This window comes from Rousettus aegyptiacus, unplaced genomic scaffold, assembly GCF_014176215.1.
Source record: "Rousettus aegyptiacus isolate mRouAeg1 unplaced genomic scaffold, mRouAeg1.p scaffold_m13_p_7, whole genome shotgun sequence".
Classification (NCBI taxonomy): domain Eukaryota; kingdom Metazoa; phylum Chordata; class Mammalia; order Chiroptera; family Pteropodidae; genus Rousettus; species Rousettus aegyptiacus.
This window is the reverse complement of record NW_023416310.1, coordinates 29,609,687-29,628,758: the sequence shown is the minus strand read 5'-3', so window position 1 is coordinate 29,628,758 and position 19,072 is coordinate 29,609,687. Positions and strand designations below refer to the sequence as shown.

Here is a 19,072-nt window from a genome sequence, read left to right as displayed (position 1 = left end):
ATGAATAAGAACATGTCTCCCAATCTCTTTGCATGAAACAGGGATGACTGCAAAGAAAAAATCTAAGAACAAATTCTTAGGAGATCAACTCAACCTGCATCAATGCTGCAATCTCATATAACAATTTTCTGTGCTAACTATACCTTCATTTATAATACATCTAAAAGGCTAGCCAAATTGTTGTAAATGTAATCATTAAAAATCAGTCTAAAAAACAAATAGTAACCACAGTAGGAGGATCTCAGTTGATCAATGCAACCTTAAACCTTACCTCAGGGTTCACTTTACCTAGCTGACCATGACTGTTAGAATATTATCTTGTCTTTAATAAAAAACAAGAATGTTTTAACATGTTTATGCAGCACATATTAAGTGTAATATTTATAATGGCCTTTTCTACATACTGCATTAAGGAAAATTTCCCAAAGTCTGTTTCTGACACTAGAATGATTCCATCATATACAATAGCTCAGAAGACCAAATATTTTTTCAAATAACCATTCTTCCCACATTAAGACAACAGAAGTGAGGCTACAGAGATTGATGGTTAATGAAGCACAAAATTATTTTTATCCTCTGTTCATCTCTGGCTTTGCTTATTAACAGGCATTCTTTTAGAAAGACTAAATTAGAAAGAATTGGAGTGGCAGGAACACAATGATATTAGTCTTAATTAGGTGAAGTGAGCAAAGCTCAAGCTGGTATAGTACAGCTTAAGCTATAGCCTGAGAGGAAACAAAAATCTGTTAACACACTGTCTGAAGCAATTAAATGAATTTCTTAAGGAAAGATAGCAACAATGCTCCTCTTTTAAAGACCTTGCAATAAATCCTAAAGGATAATTCTCTATACTTACATAAATCAAACAGAGCTATAAGAGTTTTAAGAGTTTCTTTATAGCCATGGGAATAAAAGCATGAACTAACAGTTTTTTAGTGAAGTTTCATGCAGCTCCTACTTAATTTTAATACTAAATTCGCAAGTTATATGCACTATTTATATATATTTACAAATTACATATACCAATTTATGTGTCTAAAACACATTTTTTAAAATAATCAAGATGGTTTTGATAACTAATTAAGTTTTAACTGAATACGTGTTTTTATTTAAACAGTGTCAGAATTTTTGGTCTTCATCCATGTATTCTAGAAATATAAATTTCACACACAGGCTTTAGAAAAAATTCAATCCTATAAACATATTTAAGACATTTTATAAAAATTCGGCATTAAAAACATTCATACTTATAAGTGTATTTTTCCCCACACACCAAAAAATCTCTAGGCAGTTAACGGTTTCACTATTCTTGGTCCTGCTTTGAACCATTCCAAATCTCAATATAAGTCACAGATTCAAGAGGTGCAAAGAGGTCAATTTTTTTTTTTTTTTTTTTTTTTTTGTGACTACTCATCAGCCAAAATGTTTGTCTCCTGAAGAGCAAACTGAATATTCTAGCTCAAATCACCTCAAGAACCAACAGCACTGTGGAAATTTTCACCAGGAAAATTCTGGTGAAAATCTAAGTTCAAGAATAAATAGACATATAGTTTGTACTTGACCTTTAGTGGTTTTAATGCTCAAAAATAAAAGTCACCACAAACCTGTGCTCTTGTTCTTCCCTTTCTTCCTCCCACAATGACTGATGGTTTCATCAAAAAGGCTATGTGACATGAAGACCAAAGAGCATAAGCTGATTTGAATTGCCCTAGGAATAAGGCAATCAAAGACTAGGTGACTACATGTCCCAGTTTGCCAATGACAGTCCTAATTTACACTTGTTATTCTAAGGTTACTAAGAAAATTCCATTTCTCTCTCAAAGTGGATTATAGACAAAACTCAGAATTGACAACACAATATTCTGGGAGAAAAACAAAAGTGGAAGTCTGCCACCACTCGAATTCAAGACTTACTATAAAACTGCAGCAATCAAGACAGTGCGGTATTAGAGAAAGAAAAAACAAATAGATCAATGGAACAGAAAAAAGATCCCAGAAATGGACCTCAACTGATCTTTAACAAAGGAGTAAAGGCAATGCAGTGGAGCAAAGACAGCCTCTTCAACAAATGGTGCTCGGACAACTGGACATCACACATACAAAAGTGAATCTAGACACAGACCTTACACCCTTCACAAAAATTAACTCAAAATAAATCATACACCCAACTGTAAAATGCAAAACTATAAAATTCCTGGAAGATAATATAGGAGAAAACCTAGATGACCTTGAGTCTGGCGATGACTTTTTAGATACAACTCCAAAGCCACAATTCATAGAAGAAATAATTGATAAGCTGGACTGCATAAATTAAAAACTACTTTGCAAAAGACAATGTCGGAAGAATGAGAAGACATAACACGAATTGGGAAAAAATATTTGCAAAAGACATATCTAATAGGGTACTGTTATCCAAAATACACAAAGAACTCTTAAAACTCAACAAGAAAACAACTCAGTTAAAAAAATGGGCCAAAGATCTTAACAGACGCTTCACCAAAGATATACAGACAGAAAATAAGCACATAAAAAGACGTTCCACATCGCACATTATCAGGGAAATGCAAATTAAAACAATAGGATACCATGACGCATGTATTGGAATGGTCAAAATTCAGAACACTGACACCACCAAAATACTGGTGACACTGTGGAGCAACAGCAAGTCTCGGTATTGCTGATGGGACTGCAAAATGGTGCAGCCGCTTTTAGAAGACAGGTGGTGTTTTTTTTTTTTAATATACTCTTACCATAAAAGTGGTGGGTTTTTTTTAAACATACTCTTACCATAAAAATGCGGCAATCATGTTTCTTGGGATTTACCCAAAGGAGCTGAAAACTTATTTCCACATAAAAACCTGTACACAAATGTTTATAGTAGCTTTATTCATAATTGTCAAAATTTGGCAGCAACCAAGATGTCCTTCAGTATGTGAATGGATTAAAAAAAAACTGTGGTACATCCAGCCAATGAAATATTATTCATTGCTGAAGAGAAATGAGTTATCAAGCCATGAAGACATGAAGGAACCTTAGTTATATTACTAAAAGGAGACAATCTGAAAAGGCTATATACTGTCTACGGCCATGTCACCCTGAACAAGCCCGAATCCATCTGATCTCGGAAGCTAAGCAGTGTCAGGCCTGATTAGTACTTGGATGGGAGACCACCTAGGAAGACTAGTGTCGTAGGCATAAAAAATTAAAAAATAAGAGATTGTAAACTGACAATGTCCTCGCAATCTGTGAGGTCAACCAAGGGTTGCCTCTCCTAAACAAACAAACAGAAAAAATGAAAAGGCTCCATATTACATGATTCCAACTATAATTCATCCTAGAAAAGCAAAACTATGGAAAGATTAGTGATTGCCAGAAGTTGGTGTAGAGGGGATGAATGAATTAAGAGGCACACAGAAGATTTGGGGGCAATGAAAATACCCTGTAGGATACCAAAATGATGGATATCCATCATTACAAAGTTACCCAAAGCCATAGAATGTACAACACCAAGAGTGATAATATAAAGTATGGAATTTGGTGGTCAATGCAGGTTCATCTATTGTAACAAATGTACCACTCTAGTGGGAGATGTTGATAATGGGAGAAACCATGAATGAATAGGGGTAGGGGTATATAGGAAATCTCTGTACTTTATCTCAATTTTGTTGTGAACCTGAAGTTCTGAAAAACTTAAGTCTTAAAAAGGTAGATTATAATTATATATAATCATTCTAAGAATAGACCACTAGTTCTCAAAGTGTAGTATGCAAACCCCTGGGGAGTCCTTGAGGCCCTTTCAAGGTATTCACAAGGTTAAACTATTTTTATAACACCAAGATGCCTTTTTCATTTCTCACTAAATATTTTTTCCTTTTTTGTTGATACTTACACTGATGGCACAAAGCAGTGATGAGTAAAACTGAAGGCACCTTGGCATGAGTTAAGGCAGTACAAACCTTAATAGTGGTCACTGTATTTATTCTCCATTGCCACTTGCTTACAGCAAGAAGGAAAAAAAGACAAACAGCAATAACAACACTGTTTCCCTTAAAAAAGTTCCTTAATGAATCCATAAAGAATTATTTTTATTAAATTTCAATACTCAAGAATACTTCCTTTTAATATTCTGTGTGATGAAATAGGAAGAATCCATAAAGCATTCCTGAGGCAGACAGAATTACAAAGTACAAGGAAAAGCACTGGTCCTATTGTTTAAGTTGGTGGTTGATCTAGTCTCTTTTTTCAAGAAACACTATTATTATTTGAAGGGATAACTGACAAAAACTATGGATAAACTAAGTTATTCAGACTTAAGTATTTAGCAGACTTTTTTTTTTTTTTTTTGAAAATGAACAAAATGTGCCCATAACTTTGAGGAAAACAAATCGACAGTATTTGTTTGGCAATGATAAAATTCAAGTTTTCAAGCAAAAATTAGAAATTTGGAAACGTTATATCTACCAAAGTGAGCTTGATAACTTTTCAATACTTTTATGAAGAGATATGACTTTTTATCTTGTATAACAATGTGTCAACTGCATGACTCAGTAAACCAATATTTTCTAAATAATCATGTTCCAAAATTATACATGGGTTAAAGAGTCTTTCAAAGTGCAAGATACACCAGTGAACTTGAACATTATAAAAAGTTCATTGGTATGATTTCAGATTCCACCTTGCACTACCTCTCAGAAACTACCACTTGTTGAGTTTTAGTGTAATATTAAATTATCTAGAAACGCTATTGAAATACTCGTTTTCCAATTATCTATCTGTGGGAGATTAGATTTTCCTCATATACTTTAGCCAAAACTACATATCACAACAGATTGAATTTAGAAATAGACATGAGAATCCAGCTGTCTTTTTATTAAGTCAGACACCATCGAGATTTGCAAAAAAGTATGAATGTCACTGTTCTTACTAAATAGTTTTTGTTCTGGAAAATAGTTACTTTTAACAAATATATGTTATTATGTTAACATCTAATCATTTTTTAAATTAATAAACCAACATCTTTTAAATTTATCAGCCTTAATTTCTAATATGGCAAACATACTTACAACCCACATAAAAGGTCTTTGAGATCCTCAATTTTTAAGAGTGTAAAGGGGTCCTGAGACCAAAAAACAAGTTGACGACTAAAGATACAAGAACTTATTAAACAAATGGATAATACAGTCAAAAAATATATATAATAGGGCAAAACAAGTTTTAAAAGTGGAAGAAAGATAAATGACTTATTCCATTGTAGATTTAAGATTAAGATAACAAGATCTGAACTTACCAAGAGATAAAAAGGTTGCAGAAGTTAGTTTAGGTTATTTTAATCAAGCTTTTAAAAGTATACAATGAGAAAGCGTAATTCAGAAGTACATCAATTTTACAAGACTATATGCTTTAAGTATCTTATTACAGAATACCTAGAAATGAAGAGGAATAAGAACAAGGCCCATAATGCATGTTTAAAGGATATATATACTTCCTCTTAAATCATTTCATTACAAATGATGTAGAATAGAATGGGAAAAAAAAACTCCCCTTTAAATGTAATTATTTCTATTATTCCAACCTCTAAAACAGAGAATAATAAAGTGCTGAATGAAAGCCAACTAGATCTATTAGTTGCAAGACTACTTTGTGATTTAAATCACTGGGAATACCACCATCTTGCGGCAAAATCAAGTATTGCAATTTTGAAAGATGAACCTGAGCAGCATTAACTGTGCTTTTAATAAGATAGTCAAGAATTTTACTCCTTACTCCTCCCCACTTGCCACTCTCCAAGCCACGCCAAGTAAAAAATTTTCAAGTTCTTTAATAAAGAAAAACATTCAAAAGAATGTTATTTAAATAAATAAATAAATAAAAGGGATGCTCTAATAAAAAAATTAAAAAACGAAAACATAGCCAAAAACCCAACAACTGACAGAAAATGTTTCAATGTGTCAACATAGTAATTAAAACTTCCATGGTTAATTCTTATAAAGAAGAGTTATACTTTATAAGCATAGCATTAGATAAAAGTTGGTAATTTGATATTCACTATTAATTTGTTTTTATATTAGTTATAACCGCTGCCACACTTAAATTCTCTCATTTTGTTAACAGATGAGGTGCTGGCCTCCTTACTATTTTTCTCTTCACCTTGGCCCACGTGATTTTCATATGAATTTTCCCAAGTGTGCAATGAACAATCAATCTAGTTAGTACTGACTATCTAATCCAAAATCTACCCTTACCTCTTATAAACTTTAATCTACTGAATTTCAGCTAAACTCAATAAAACCTATTTGTGTGTCTGCCTGTGTGTCTGAGTGTAGTCATATACATATACACACACATTAGGGTAGCATAAAGATTATAAGAATCAGAGGAGAAAAGAATAAAGAGTAGAAAGATAGGTTTATCTTTCACTAGCTAGTCTTTTCCAGGTTAAACTGATACACGTAACATGGACAAATATTTCCCTTAAAAGCAGAGGTCTAGATTCAATTCGTCCAAGAATAAAGATAGAGCACATATGGTCGTTTCTGGTCATCACTGTATATATGCAAAACAGTGAGGTAACCTGAATAATCTCCACATTCTTGTTAACTCTCCTTTTTGCTTCCAATACAATAACAGATATGTAGTAAAGAGAGAAAGCAAGAGAGAGAGAAAGAGTGCACAAGTATGCAAGCACCTCTCTTTCCCTCCGCTTCTTTAGCAAAGGCAGCTGGATTACTCCTTGACTTGAGCCAATCAAGTCCTCTGAAATAAGCAATGTATACTCCCAATAGCTCATATAACTTGTTCCTCTGAAGACTTTGTCACCTTTGTGTTCTATATTTGAAACAACTAGTTTGAATAACCTAATTTTTTTGTCAATAATTACATGGGGTGACTGTTTACATATAATGATTTTGAGGTCAGAGTCCTCTCATCTTAAAAACATTACCCTAATTCAAAACTATCACCAAATGAGAATTTGTTCTGAATATCCAAATGGTACAAATTTACTAACTGTATCCAACCTGTTGAGGACTGCAATGTTTGGTGCAAGCCGTGTGGCAACTGAAGGGTGAACAGAGGTGAATGGACACTATTTCTGAAGAAGTCTTCTGTTGCTTTAGACTGCAAAACCTTTGTTTCCCAAAGCTGCAGAGAAAAAAAGAAAGTTTACTTTTTTAAGAAAATAAAGTAAAACATTATAATATTTCCTTTTTTTTTTTTACTTTCTAAATATTAAACTGTCAGCTGATGGCACAATGAATAAGTACTAAAGTATATTTAAGGGGTTAGGACTATAATTTATCAGTTTTCTAAGATGAAAAAAAAAACAAGAGAGAAACTTATATTGTCTACAAACCTCCTTCAAGTCTTTTAAAACTTGTTCTTCTATACCTTCTTCAGCAAATAGATTTCGCACTCCTTCAATTACATCTTCAATTACGGATCTGTAGAGTTTAGGCTACATAAAAGTAATTGTTAACGTTTTAAATTCTCGAGTTTGAATGTATTTAGCTTTAAAAGACATGTAGTATACACTTTCCAATCTTATTTAAAAAAGAAAAAAACCAAAAGGATTATTACTAAGTGCATCTTACTTCTAGTATGTATAGTCTTGACCCTAAATTGTTTATTACCTATCTACAAGGCTGAATTACAGGACTATAATAAAATACAAGATAATAATCTCATCAAGATATATGGTTACTGTTGTTATTTGGCTTTTGTGTCAGTATTTAACTTCCCCACTCTTTTTAAAAAGGAAAATTAATTTAAGGCAGGTAGAAACAAACCTGTTTTTAATTTACCTTTTTCTCAAAGAAGCCAAATGACCTTTTTAGAGTTTACTATATTATTTCCATAAATGTAAATACATTCCAAGCCATAAGATTGGGGAAAGCACCTACAACAGAGTAACCAAAGCCTGTCCCTCCTCTGAAATACACATAGTCCAAAAATATATTCTGAGCCATTGTCAAGTAAAAATACAACTGAATCGAAATGGATTTTCTAACAGCAATTGAGGACATTAATGAAACTTACTCTTCCACAATCTGCATATTGCGAAGACTCAGTAACAACCTAAAATGTTTCCTCATAAAAACATGCCATCACAATAATATTATGCAGATTTCTACCCAGATTAAACACTGGTCCACATCAATAGAAAAATAGCCCTGTGAAATAAACTCAGTCCTACAAATCCATGTAAATTGCACTCTACTCCGCCCCCCACCCAGTCTAAAACTGGCAATGCTAAGTGTGCTAACACTGACCTAGTGGAAGTTCTACCGATAAAAAATGGCAAAACAGGAATTTAGTTGAGTTGCTCTAATTTCAAATCGCTTAATCAGACCAAAATGAAAATTGTGCAATTCTAGGAATGCTTTTTCATACTAACCAGTAAATACTCTAAATACTCCTGCTCATGCCAAGAATAGCTAGGTTTTAAACTAATCCTTCTAAAGATCCAGGGTAAGCCAATGAATAGGCCAATTAGTTACATTTAAATAATACGTTCTTCCCAAATATATCCATTAAGATTAAGTGCCTCAGATTAGTTGCTTCTTCTAAAACAGTTTACCCTGATAAAGGCATGCTAAATTGATGCTTCAGTGTTAGTCCCAGCAGCTAAAGAGAAAAACTCCTAGGGCTAAAAACATCTTTAAGATCTGGCCTCAGAGTGCAACAGCAGTCATCAAAAATAACCCATTAGAACAGTTTTTCAAAAGCAGAGTAGGCATTAAACATACTTTCTCTTCTAGAACTACAGTTAGACTTTATATTCTTTCCCTGTTATCTTTATAAAAACTTTATAAAGTTGTTATAAAGTTTTTAACCTTTTCACTATTTAAGAGGAAACACATACGCACACATGTACACTCTCCTTGGAGTTCGCTATTATATAAAATGACAAGCTTATATTCAGGCATAAGTATTTTACATATATTTAAACACATTAACATCAGAAAAGGAATAGCGTTAAAATAATATCTCTAAAAATTGACCCTTTTATGCTGTACATACATATACTTGGAACTCACAAAATAATACAGATCTGGACAAGCACATTGCCTTTCACCAACGCGAATCCTTTTGAGATGGAACTGAAACTGAAAGTGTATCCTTGATTTTTCTTTTTTCATTCAGGTTTTAGGATTAATAGGAGGGTCTCACGAGTGCCATTTTGCTTATCATTCTTATTATGAGGTTTAGGAATCCCTTATGGGTAGAAGAGCATTATTTGTGTGTTTTATTCCAACTGTACACTTAAGCATTAAGATGCTAAAGGATGGGAAAACAGCGGTGGCGGGGGTGGGGTGGGTAAGGTAAAACTCTAAAACTACGTGGTGGGGTAGCATCAAATATCACATTATCTGTTATCTCGTGTGAATAATACAGCTTAGAATCAACAATAACCATACTAAAATTCAGAGTTACAACTAGAGTACGACTGAACTCGGTAATTTTCTAAGCACATAGGAAACGCGGAGGATGAAGGTGAGTTCCATACCTAACCACCTTCTAAACATATTCTAGACAACCTGTTTGGGTGAGGAGTGAGTAGAGGAGGGAGACTTGTTCTTCCTGTGGGAGCCAGGCCCAACTTCCACCTGAGCCCCCGACCCTCATTAGCTTCCCTCAAACCCATAATACAGCCAGAGCCCCTGGGAGAGAGGGTTTCTGAAACTCTGTGAAAGGCCAAGAAGAAAAAGGGTGTGCAGAACTCAGCGGCCCTGAACCCTGAACCAGAGCTCCCTGTACACTGAGCCCAGGCCGAGAGGCCAGGCTTGTCCTCCTTACCACGGAGTTGACATAGGCCATGACGGTGCCCGCAGCTCCTTGCGCCTGCGCACCACGCAATGAGCCGCTGAGGGCCGCTCTCCGCGCGCTTTGAACGTCGGGTGCACGTTGCTTGCGCAACAACGTAAGGACGCGGTGGAGGGGGGGCGGGGGGGAGAAAGGTTAATGATTTGAACGAGGTTAGCCGGGGACAGCGATACCAGCCAAGGAAGAGGCTGTCACCTTCGGCAAAGAGACAGGCTAAAACGCGATGGTTAAATCCGGTCTGACGAGCTCACACGGTTAGAGTCCATTCACATGACCCCTGAAGAAACTTTATTTTCTCAATCTATGAAATAAAGACTAAGAAACTAGGGGAGGGGCGATGCAGTGATAGATCGCAGGTCACTTTCAGCTTTGGAGGGAGTTGAGCCGGGAAAGACTAGTGATAATCTGTTCTCCTGCTGATTTTCATTCCTCCCATTCCACCCCACTCAACAGCTAAACTCCAGTCAAAATAAAACGAGAGCCAAAGTGTGGAACAGCAACATCAGCATCAACTGGGAACCCGTTAAAATGCAAATTATCAGGTACAACCCCAGACCTACTGAATCAAACTAGGGACAGGGCCCAGCCTTCTGTAACTTTAACATGCTCTCCGGGTGATTCCGATGGGCAATTAAATGAGGCTCACTACCCCAAAACAAAGATTCTCAGCTTTGGATGCACATTGAAATCACCTATAGAACTTAATAAAGGTTTGGCACCTGAGTTGCACCCCAGATAATCTGATGGTATCCTGAAGCCGAGGTGGAGAACCACATAAAGTCAGCATCCTAGTACCACCCGGGCGTTTTTCTTCCTCAGATAGAAATCACCATCTCTTGACCTACAATAATTCCTTTCCTCCCCTGAAGGGTAAAGCATCTACGGGGCATATCTTGCCTAGGGCTGAGGATAGATGTAAGCACAGATAAACTTCAGGGTCGAAAAAGGGAAGTAGTCATCTATTGCCACTATTCTGCCTTTTCAACAGCCTTTCTAGCCTGCAGATAGGTCCTGGCCTACCCAGATGGCTAAATTATTTAATGATTAAAAATCCTATTAGGTTTAAAATTGGCTGTTTATTTATTCATTTGTGCATATATGTTCAATAGAGTTAGTTATCTGTATTTGCCTTGGTCAGGTACCTTATGATTTGTGGATTTCAAGCAGCTGATTTATATGAAGCCCTTTAGAAGGCTTTGCTAAATTGAAAACTATCTGAAATTTCTTTTACAAAAAGCCAAGAATTTTGCATAGTAATTTTTAATGATTATATCTCTACCTGGCAATTGACTACTAGAAGTATTCAAAGTGACTAATCTTTTACCCAAAATAGAAAAGCTTAAAGCAGTCATTGATTCCTACCAATATTATAGAAAGCAATTAAATTATTCAAGCTTGGAAATAAGAAAGCTGAAAGGTCGCTTGTTTTCCAGCTTTTTTCATAACCAAGATTTAAAACTTTATTCTTAAATCCATAGGATTGGTAATCACCTTTTTGTGATTACATACTGTTTCATATTACTTCATTATATATTTTATCTTTCAGGGCTATAATATAGACCATACATACTTTTGAAATTTAGACCTTGGTACCCAAAAAAGTATGACTAAGAGTTGAACTGATATTGCTTAGTATACTTAGTAGACTCAGGTTACAAAGAGGTTATGTTACTTTGGCACAGCAATGTCAGCAACTTTCCGTTTGCCTCTTGTAGTCTATCTGGATGGTTACTAGTAGACTCAGATGTAATGTCTTCTTAATAATAGACAATGAATGGCTTTTAGAGGAGAAATACTTTCTCCCACATTCTAGGTGAATTCAAGTTGCAAACCTGCTCTGGATCTGTGATAGACAGCTTCTTGGATGGCCCCCCAACGATCCTCATCTCTTGGCACTTACAAACTTGTGTTGTGCTCTCCCACATTGTGCCATTGTTTTTTTCGGTGACCAATATAAAGCAGAAGTGATGGTGTATCACTTATGTAAATAGATTATAAATGACTGCGGCTTCCTTCTTTGGAATTCCTTCCGATCACATACCTTGGGAAAAGATAGCTGTCATGTTATGAGGACACTCAGGCACTCAGGTAGACTATGGAGAGGCCCATGCGACAAGGAACTGAGACTCCAGCCCATGGTTAGCAAGGATCAGAAGCCTGTAGGCAATCATGTAAGTAACCTTGGAAATTGATCCTTCCTCATTTGGGTTATCAGATTATTTCAGCCCTGACAGATAGGTGGACTGCCTCCCTTTGAGAGACCTTGAAGCAGAACCACTCTCTAGGGATAGTCCAAATTTTCAATCCTCAGAAACTGTGTGAGACAGTAAAAATTTGTTATTTTAAGTGGGTAAGTTGGGGGGGTAATTTGATACATACATGAGATAACTAACACAGGATCCATTCTGTGATTGGACTGTGACTAGTGTAGGCTTGGTTTTCCCTCACTGTGATCTCAACATTTAAATTTTCTTGAATACCTCCACAATCACAAGAGCTTTTGAAAAGTGTGTAATCTGTATAGACTATAGACTATTATTTAATAGCATTGACCCCAGATTGTCATCAAACAAGCAGATTGTTATAGGCGTGTAATGGCCACATTTCTTCTGTTAATTTTTCAAACTCAGAAAGTGTGTTGCATGCACAAAACACTCTTGATGCTAAAATTGAAACTTTAAGATCCCAAAGCTTCTGTGAAGCAATTTTACAGTGACTATTTTTTGTTAGTAAATAGAAGAGGAATGCTGAGCTTAGGTCTTTGAGTATACAGTTCTTTAAAATTACACCTAAGGAAAAACATAAAGCTCTTCCCATCACAGTGCAGAGCATCAGATTTTCATTTCCTACTGCTTTGTTTAGAGGCTACAGTATGTATTTAATATATCATTTATAATCAATACCAGTTTTGTAACATTTAAGCAAATCTTAATAATCAGATTAATTTCTTTGCATTCTGTATGTTCTCATTACTTTTGCCTGGAGGTTGCAGTGATACTACTACAAAAGTAAAGAAACAATTTCACTTTGCTTATTGTGAGAAAAGGCCATATATACATGAAGTCTTTTCTTTGAATAAGAATGTCTTTTTTTAAAAAAATGTATTTTAGAAACAGCCCATTATCTTTTACATGTTAAATTTTACAATCAAATACAAGGCACTTCAGTAACTGTATAGACTCTAAATAATATATTTGTCAGTAATGAAAAATACAAGTTAGTCTATGAGCATATGGCTTACGGCAGAAAATATTCACAATTAGTTTCTGAACATTTTGCAACCAATACACTAAGCACAGCAGTATTGTTTCTCTGCCTCTGTTTCATCCTTCACATCTCCAGGAAATGAAAATCCAGATAATCTCTGCCTCACCTTGTAACTTTTAAATGGTTACAATGTTGATAGTTCTGTTTATTTATACTCTGCACTTTTGTAACATTTTCCATTTTCTAATACAACTCCAAAATCAACTTATATTATTTGAACATCAGATATTGTTCCACCATGATGACTCCCTTCCCCCGACCCTAACAGGATTTCAGTTAAAATGACCTTGTGATACAATGCTATGACCAACTGGTGACTGTATCACAAAGTAGAACATTATTAATGATCACATTACTGCCTATTTCAAAATATTTTAATATTAAAGAGATGTATACATTGTGTACATATAAATATTAGTGATTGTAATTAACTTACAGAAACTATGGAGGATGACTTCAAACACAATTTTCCCCATGGCTACTTTTTCAACATTTTCATCAGAGTCTTGATAAGGATTTAATAATTTCCTAGCTAACATATTATTCCACTTTCATTTCTTTAATCACAATGTGTATAATCATACATGAACATGAAATATTAGCAAGGATAATGTCCATTGTCTCCAGTTAATTTTCCAACCTAAATTTCTACTTAGAGAAAGAAGATAGAGGTAGAGACCAATAAATTGAACTTACAATTAGGACCTGGAGAGAACCAACTAGCTTTGTTCTTACAATAACTGTACTTTTTTCCTAATTTGTCTCATTTCATGAAGTAAATGGCAGCATCTTGAATATTCTATATCTTAGGTTATCTTAGGTGCCTCAAATATCGGAAGAGGCAGGAATAATATGGAGTAGATACTTCCTCCTATTTGTTCCACTAAGTATAGCTAAAAACTCTAATTATTATATGTAAAACAAATATAAAACGACTTTGAAAGGTGGAGAGATGAGCACAGGCAAATTAGAGACCTCACAACCCAAAGAATGATATAGCAGTTAATTCTTTGGTTTTCTTTCTGCGTCACATACACTGGACTGGGTACTGTATACCATATACTGAAGCTGACAACCCAGAAACATCAATAGTCACAGACAAGAAAAAGAACAAAAGCCTTTCTCTCTAGCCAAAGGACTAGGAAAGGGGAAGCAAAGACAGAAAACTTTAGACAATAATTGCTCTACTCCAGTCGAACACCACAGAAAGAACTGCCCGCCCCCACCCCCCACCCCCCACCACCACTACCTTTGTCAGCAAAGGCAGGGTAGGGAATTTAGACTTCTACTCTTCCCCAACTGCAGTGGGGTACAGTCATCCTCATGATGTCACTGGGATGCAATGCCTGGACTTGTACTCCACCCAGCTATAATCAGGCATCCAGGTCACCTGCTGGGGGGGGGGGCGGTGGGTGTTAGAGAAGACCAAGACTTTCATTCCTGCCAGGTGATGATAATGAGACCACCCCCTTGCAGTGTCAGTGGAGGCCACATGTTAAGGAACAAGGTACCCCTCCTGGTCTCAGCCAAGATGATGTCAGTGGAAGCCTGGTGAGGGGCCTGAGCTCTCACCCTACCTAATGGTAATGACAATCTCCTCCCTCCCCTAGGGTGTCTGCAGAGGCTCAGCAGGGGAATCTGGCCCTTGGCAATAGCAAGATAGTATGCTCACTTTTGTCCACTGGCCCAGTGTCAGAAGACACCTGTTAAAACAGAAGATTTAAATAATATCCAGAGTCTCATAATAACCGAAATGTCTAGGATGCAATTGAAAATCATTTATCATACCAAGAACCAGGAAAATCTCAACTTGAATGAGAAGAAAATCAATAGACACCAACACAAAGATGACTAAGATGTTAGAATTATCTGACAAAGATTTTAAAGCAGCTTTCATAAAACTGCTTGGCAAGCAATTAAGCAAACAATTTAATGAACACTTTACAGTCTCCACTAAGAAATAGAAGGTATAAAGAACCAAATGGAAATTTTATAACTGAAAATATACAATAATCAAAAGTAAAAATTCAAAGGGCGGACTTGTTATGAGTTGAAATACCTACCCCCCAAAAGGTATGCTGAAGTCCTAACACCCAGTACCTCGGAATGTGACCTCATTCGGAAATAGGATCATTGCAGGTGTAATTAGTTAAGATGAGGTTCTATTGGAATAGGGTGGGCCTCTAATCCATATGAGAAAAAGACAAAGATACACAGAAAGACAGCATTGTGACAACAGAGACAGGGATTAGAGTGATGCATCTATAAACCAAAGAGCACCAAAGATTGCCAACAAACACCAGAAGCTAGAGGAGGCAAGGAAGAAATTCTCCCCTACAGATTCCACAGGGAGTATGGCTCTGTCAGCATCTTGATTTCAAACTTCTAGCCAAACTTCAAACTTGAGACAATAAATTCCTGTTATTTGAACTTACCCAGTTTATGGTAGTTTGTCATGGTAGCCCTCGGAAGCTAAGACAGGGCTCAACAGCAAAATGAAGACGACGAAGGAAAGAATCATTAAACTTGAAGACTGAACAAAAGAAAATTGAACAATTTGAACAATAGAATGAAAAACAGACGATTCAAATATAAGTAGATTTCTCATCAAGAACCACGGAGGCCAGAAGGAAGTGGCTTGAAAGAAAAAAAATGCTCAACTCGGAATCCCATACTCAGTGAAAATATCCTTCAGAAAAAAAGGGGGGGCAGAAAAGGGAAGATCCAAACATTCTCAGATGAAAGAAAACTAAGATAATGTATCACTAGCAAAACTACCCTAAAAGAGTGCCTGAAAGAAGTTCATGAAATAGAAAGGAAATGAATTTAAAAAAAGGACTATCAGGAAGAAAGGAAGAAGAATGAAAAGTAAAAACATGGGTAAATATAACAGATTTTTCTTCTTTTGAGTTTCACGGTTGAAGCAAAAATTGAATCATTGCCTCATGTAGTTCTTAAATTCTATTATCAGTGCAGGAGGATAACGGAAGGTAAGGTCTTCAATTCAGTGGAACTGGTAAAGATGTTGACTGTGATGTTGTGTATGTATAATGTAATACCTAGGGCAACCACAGAAGAAAGCTACACGAAGAAATGCACTAAAAATATATACAGATAAATCAAAATGTTTCTAAAAACATGTACAATTAACCAACAGGAGGGCAAGAAAAAGAAAAGAGAAACAAAGAAGAGAGGGAACTAACAGAAAACAAAAAGACAGGCACAAGCCAGTGTTGTCAGAGATGTGAAGAAAATGGAAATGATGCAGCTACTTTGCAAAACGGTTCGGCAGTTTCTTGAAAATTCACTTATACCTGTATCATGTATGACTCAGCAATTCTACTCATCGCCCAGGAGAAATGAAAACATATGTCCACACAAATACTTGTACATGGATGTTCATAGTAGCACTGTTGATAACAGTGAAAAAGTGGGGGGAAACCCAAATGTCCATCAACTGATACGCGGGTAAATAAAATGTGGAATAGCCATACAACAGAAAGGAATACTGTGTGACAATAAAAAGGAATAAAGTTCTGGTTCACGCATGAACCTGGATGAACATAGATGAACCTCGAAAACATTATACTAAGTGAAAGAAGCCAGAGACAAAGGACCTATGTTGTATAATTCTATTTATAGAAAAATGTCCAGAAAAGGTAAATCTCTAGAGACAGATATTAGATTAGATGCGAATAAGGAGTGACTGAAAATGGGCTTGTGGGATCTTTGGGGGAAGATGAAAATGTTCTAAAATTGATCGTGATGATAGTTGTACAAATCGTGTAAATATACTAAAAACCATTGTATACCTAAATGAGTTTTATGGCATATAAATTAGTCCTCAAGAAAAGAGGCTCTCTTCTTTAGGGTAAACCTAATTTTTTAAATTGTTTTAAAATACACATAACATGAAATATGCCATCTTAACCATTTTTAAGTGTATAGTTCAGTGGCATTAGGTACATTCACATTGTTTTTTCAACCATCACCACCGTCTTCATAACTCTTTTCATCTTGCAAAACTCAAACTCTTTACTCATTGGACAACAACTCAATGTCCATTTTAATGTGGGGTTACATTTTATCCTTTTGCACAGGTCAAGGAAATGAAGCACCTGGTATTGTTTCAACTGTAGAAAAATGCCTTCTACAGCTGTATAATGGGTCCAAATACTTTTACCAAAGTAGATATTCTCATTTTACAACCAGAAATAACACTGACTTTATCAAATGTTGGGTGTTAAATGACAAAACACAATCCCTGCTATACAGTAGGTGCTAAAAGGCTAAAGGTGCTTGCTCTTCACTTTCAGCCGCTTTCGTAAACATGATCAAATCAAATTTAAAACAAATGTTTTAATCTTCTCAACTCAAAGATACATATGTGTTTATTAAGAAGGATATTTGTAATTATGATAGATTTTAAATTTTTTTAAGGACTGAGGCTGTGTATAATTCATCCTTACATGTCTCCTGAGTTCCTATCATACCACCTCCAATATGAAAAGCATTCATTAAATAATATGGACTTGAATTCGTTGTTAAACTGCTCTAAATGGAATTTCTAGCCTATTTGTGTGTGGGGGGGGGGGGATTAGGGGCCAATTCGGAGAAGTAGTACTTTAATCCAAATTCACCCTGTCATTTACTCATTCATTCAATATTTTTTATTCAACATACAGGTCATAAGCTCTAGCTAAGGGATCAGCACCATAGCATTGACATCGATACTACCGTCACCTATCACCACCTCTGTATTGGGGCCTCTTCCCTGAATATGGGAAATTGCTGTGGGCAAAGCCACCTCAATCGAGATCCCAGCTGGGGCAGGGGGAAAGAAAAACTCAAAAGCAAATACAATATAATGTATAATAGGATTATTACTATTAAAATTTATTTATGAGGAACATTGAACTCTGAATAGGGGGAGTCAGGGAAGGCTTCCTGTAGCAGAAACCCTAAACTGAAATCTGTGGAATGAGTAAGGGACAGAGGAAAGGGGCCAGGAAGAGCATTCTAGGGAGAGAGCACTGTAGAAACGAGAGCTTTGGGCGTATGAGAGAGAACATGGTGGGTTTGAGGAAATACAAGCAGTTCGGTTTGGCCAGAGGAGAGAGAAGCAGGCAAATGCGGCAGAGCTAAGGCTGGCTCGCAGGTATGTGCCAGATTGCTGACTACAGCACGGAGCATGGATTAGAGGAAAGCCAGGCTGGAAGGAGAGAAGTGGTTAAAAGTCTGTTGGGTAAGGAAGAATAAGCGGCCCTGTTTGAAAAGCCTGCAGCAGAAGCAAAGTCCACAGGGAAGAACAAGAAGATCTAAGTTATTGACGTATATCCTTTCTTGGCACTCAATCAAATAAGGCAAACAGGAAAAGAGGGGGAAGACCCCATCAGAGTTGAGGAGGTTTAGGAGGAAGGGGATGGAGCATCCACTGATGGAGGAAAAGGCAATAAAAAGAGGGCGACAGACATCATTCTGTTCACAGTTTTACCCAAAGCCACTTCTGGTCCCAGTGTGAGTTTAATATAGAATCTGTCCTTTTCCACAATGAGTACTTAGCAAAGCCTTTGAAAAGTGTTTCAGAATGCCTCAAAATTATCCACTGGAGAGGCAGGCTCTTGGCATTTAACAATGCCACTGTTCAAAGATGCTCTTTCCTTGTCCTTTTTATGGCACTTGAGGACCTTTTGGTGAAATTCTCTCTGAGCACTGTGAAAATATCAAAATAAAACCCTACAGAAAAGGACGAGCACTGCAACTGGGTGCCATCTCTCCCCCTCCGCACAGCCACTCACGGCTCTGCAGCATCGCTCAGCAGGAAAAGGGACGAAAATTCTAGTGTTCACAACCGGGTTTCCCAAATCAGAACATTCATCCTCTGAATTAATAACCTCAGTTCCAAAATCACAGGTGTGTCTTCGTTTGGGTCAGTAGAGTCGATATTCAAGCATTAGTAAAGAGCACATAAATTGAAAGACAA

The 19,072-nt window shown here is 36.2% G+C and overlaps 1 protein-coding gene and 1 pseudogene across 8 annotated transcripts in view; one reads left to right on the top strand and one right to left on the bottom strand.

The window, feature by feature from the left end:
• GTF2A1L (general transcription factor IIA subunit 1 like) overlaps positions 1 to 9,853 on the bottom strand; it is a 495,737-nt gene extending 485,884 nt beyond the window's left edge. For all 8 annotated transcript variants that reach the window (XR_004952123.1, XR_004952124.1, XR_004952125.1 and 5 more), the window contains exons 1-3: positions 9,796 to 9,853; positions 7,352 to 7,453; positions 7,017 to 7,140 (exon numbers count right to left, since the gene is read on the bottom strand). Coding sequence is in view for 4 of the 8 variants with exons in the window: in XM_036224896.1 (XP_036080789.1) it covers positions 7,017 to 7,140; positions 7,352 to 7,453; positions 9,796 to 9,816 (247 nt within the window). In the remaining 4 variants the exon portion in view is untranslated. The remainder of the gene's footprint in view (positions 1 to 7,016; positions 7,141 to 7,351; positions 7,454 to 9,795) is intronic.
• Positions 3,078 to 3,195, top strand: LOC118606255 (annotated as a pseudogene).
• Positions 9,854 to 19,072: the final 9,219 nt, after the last annotated feature.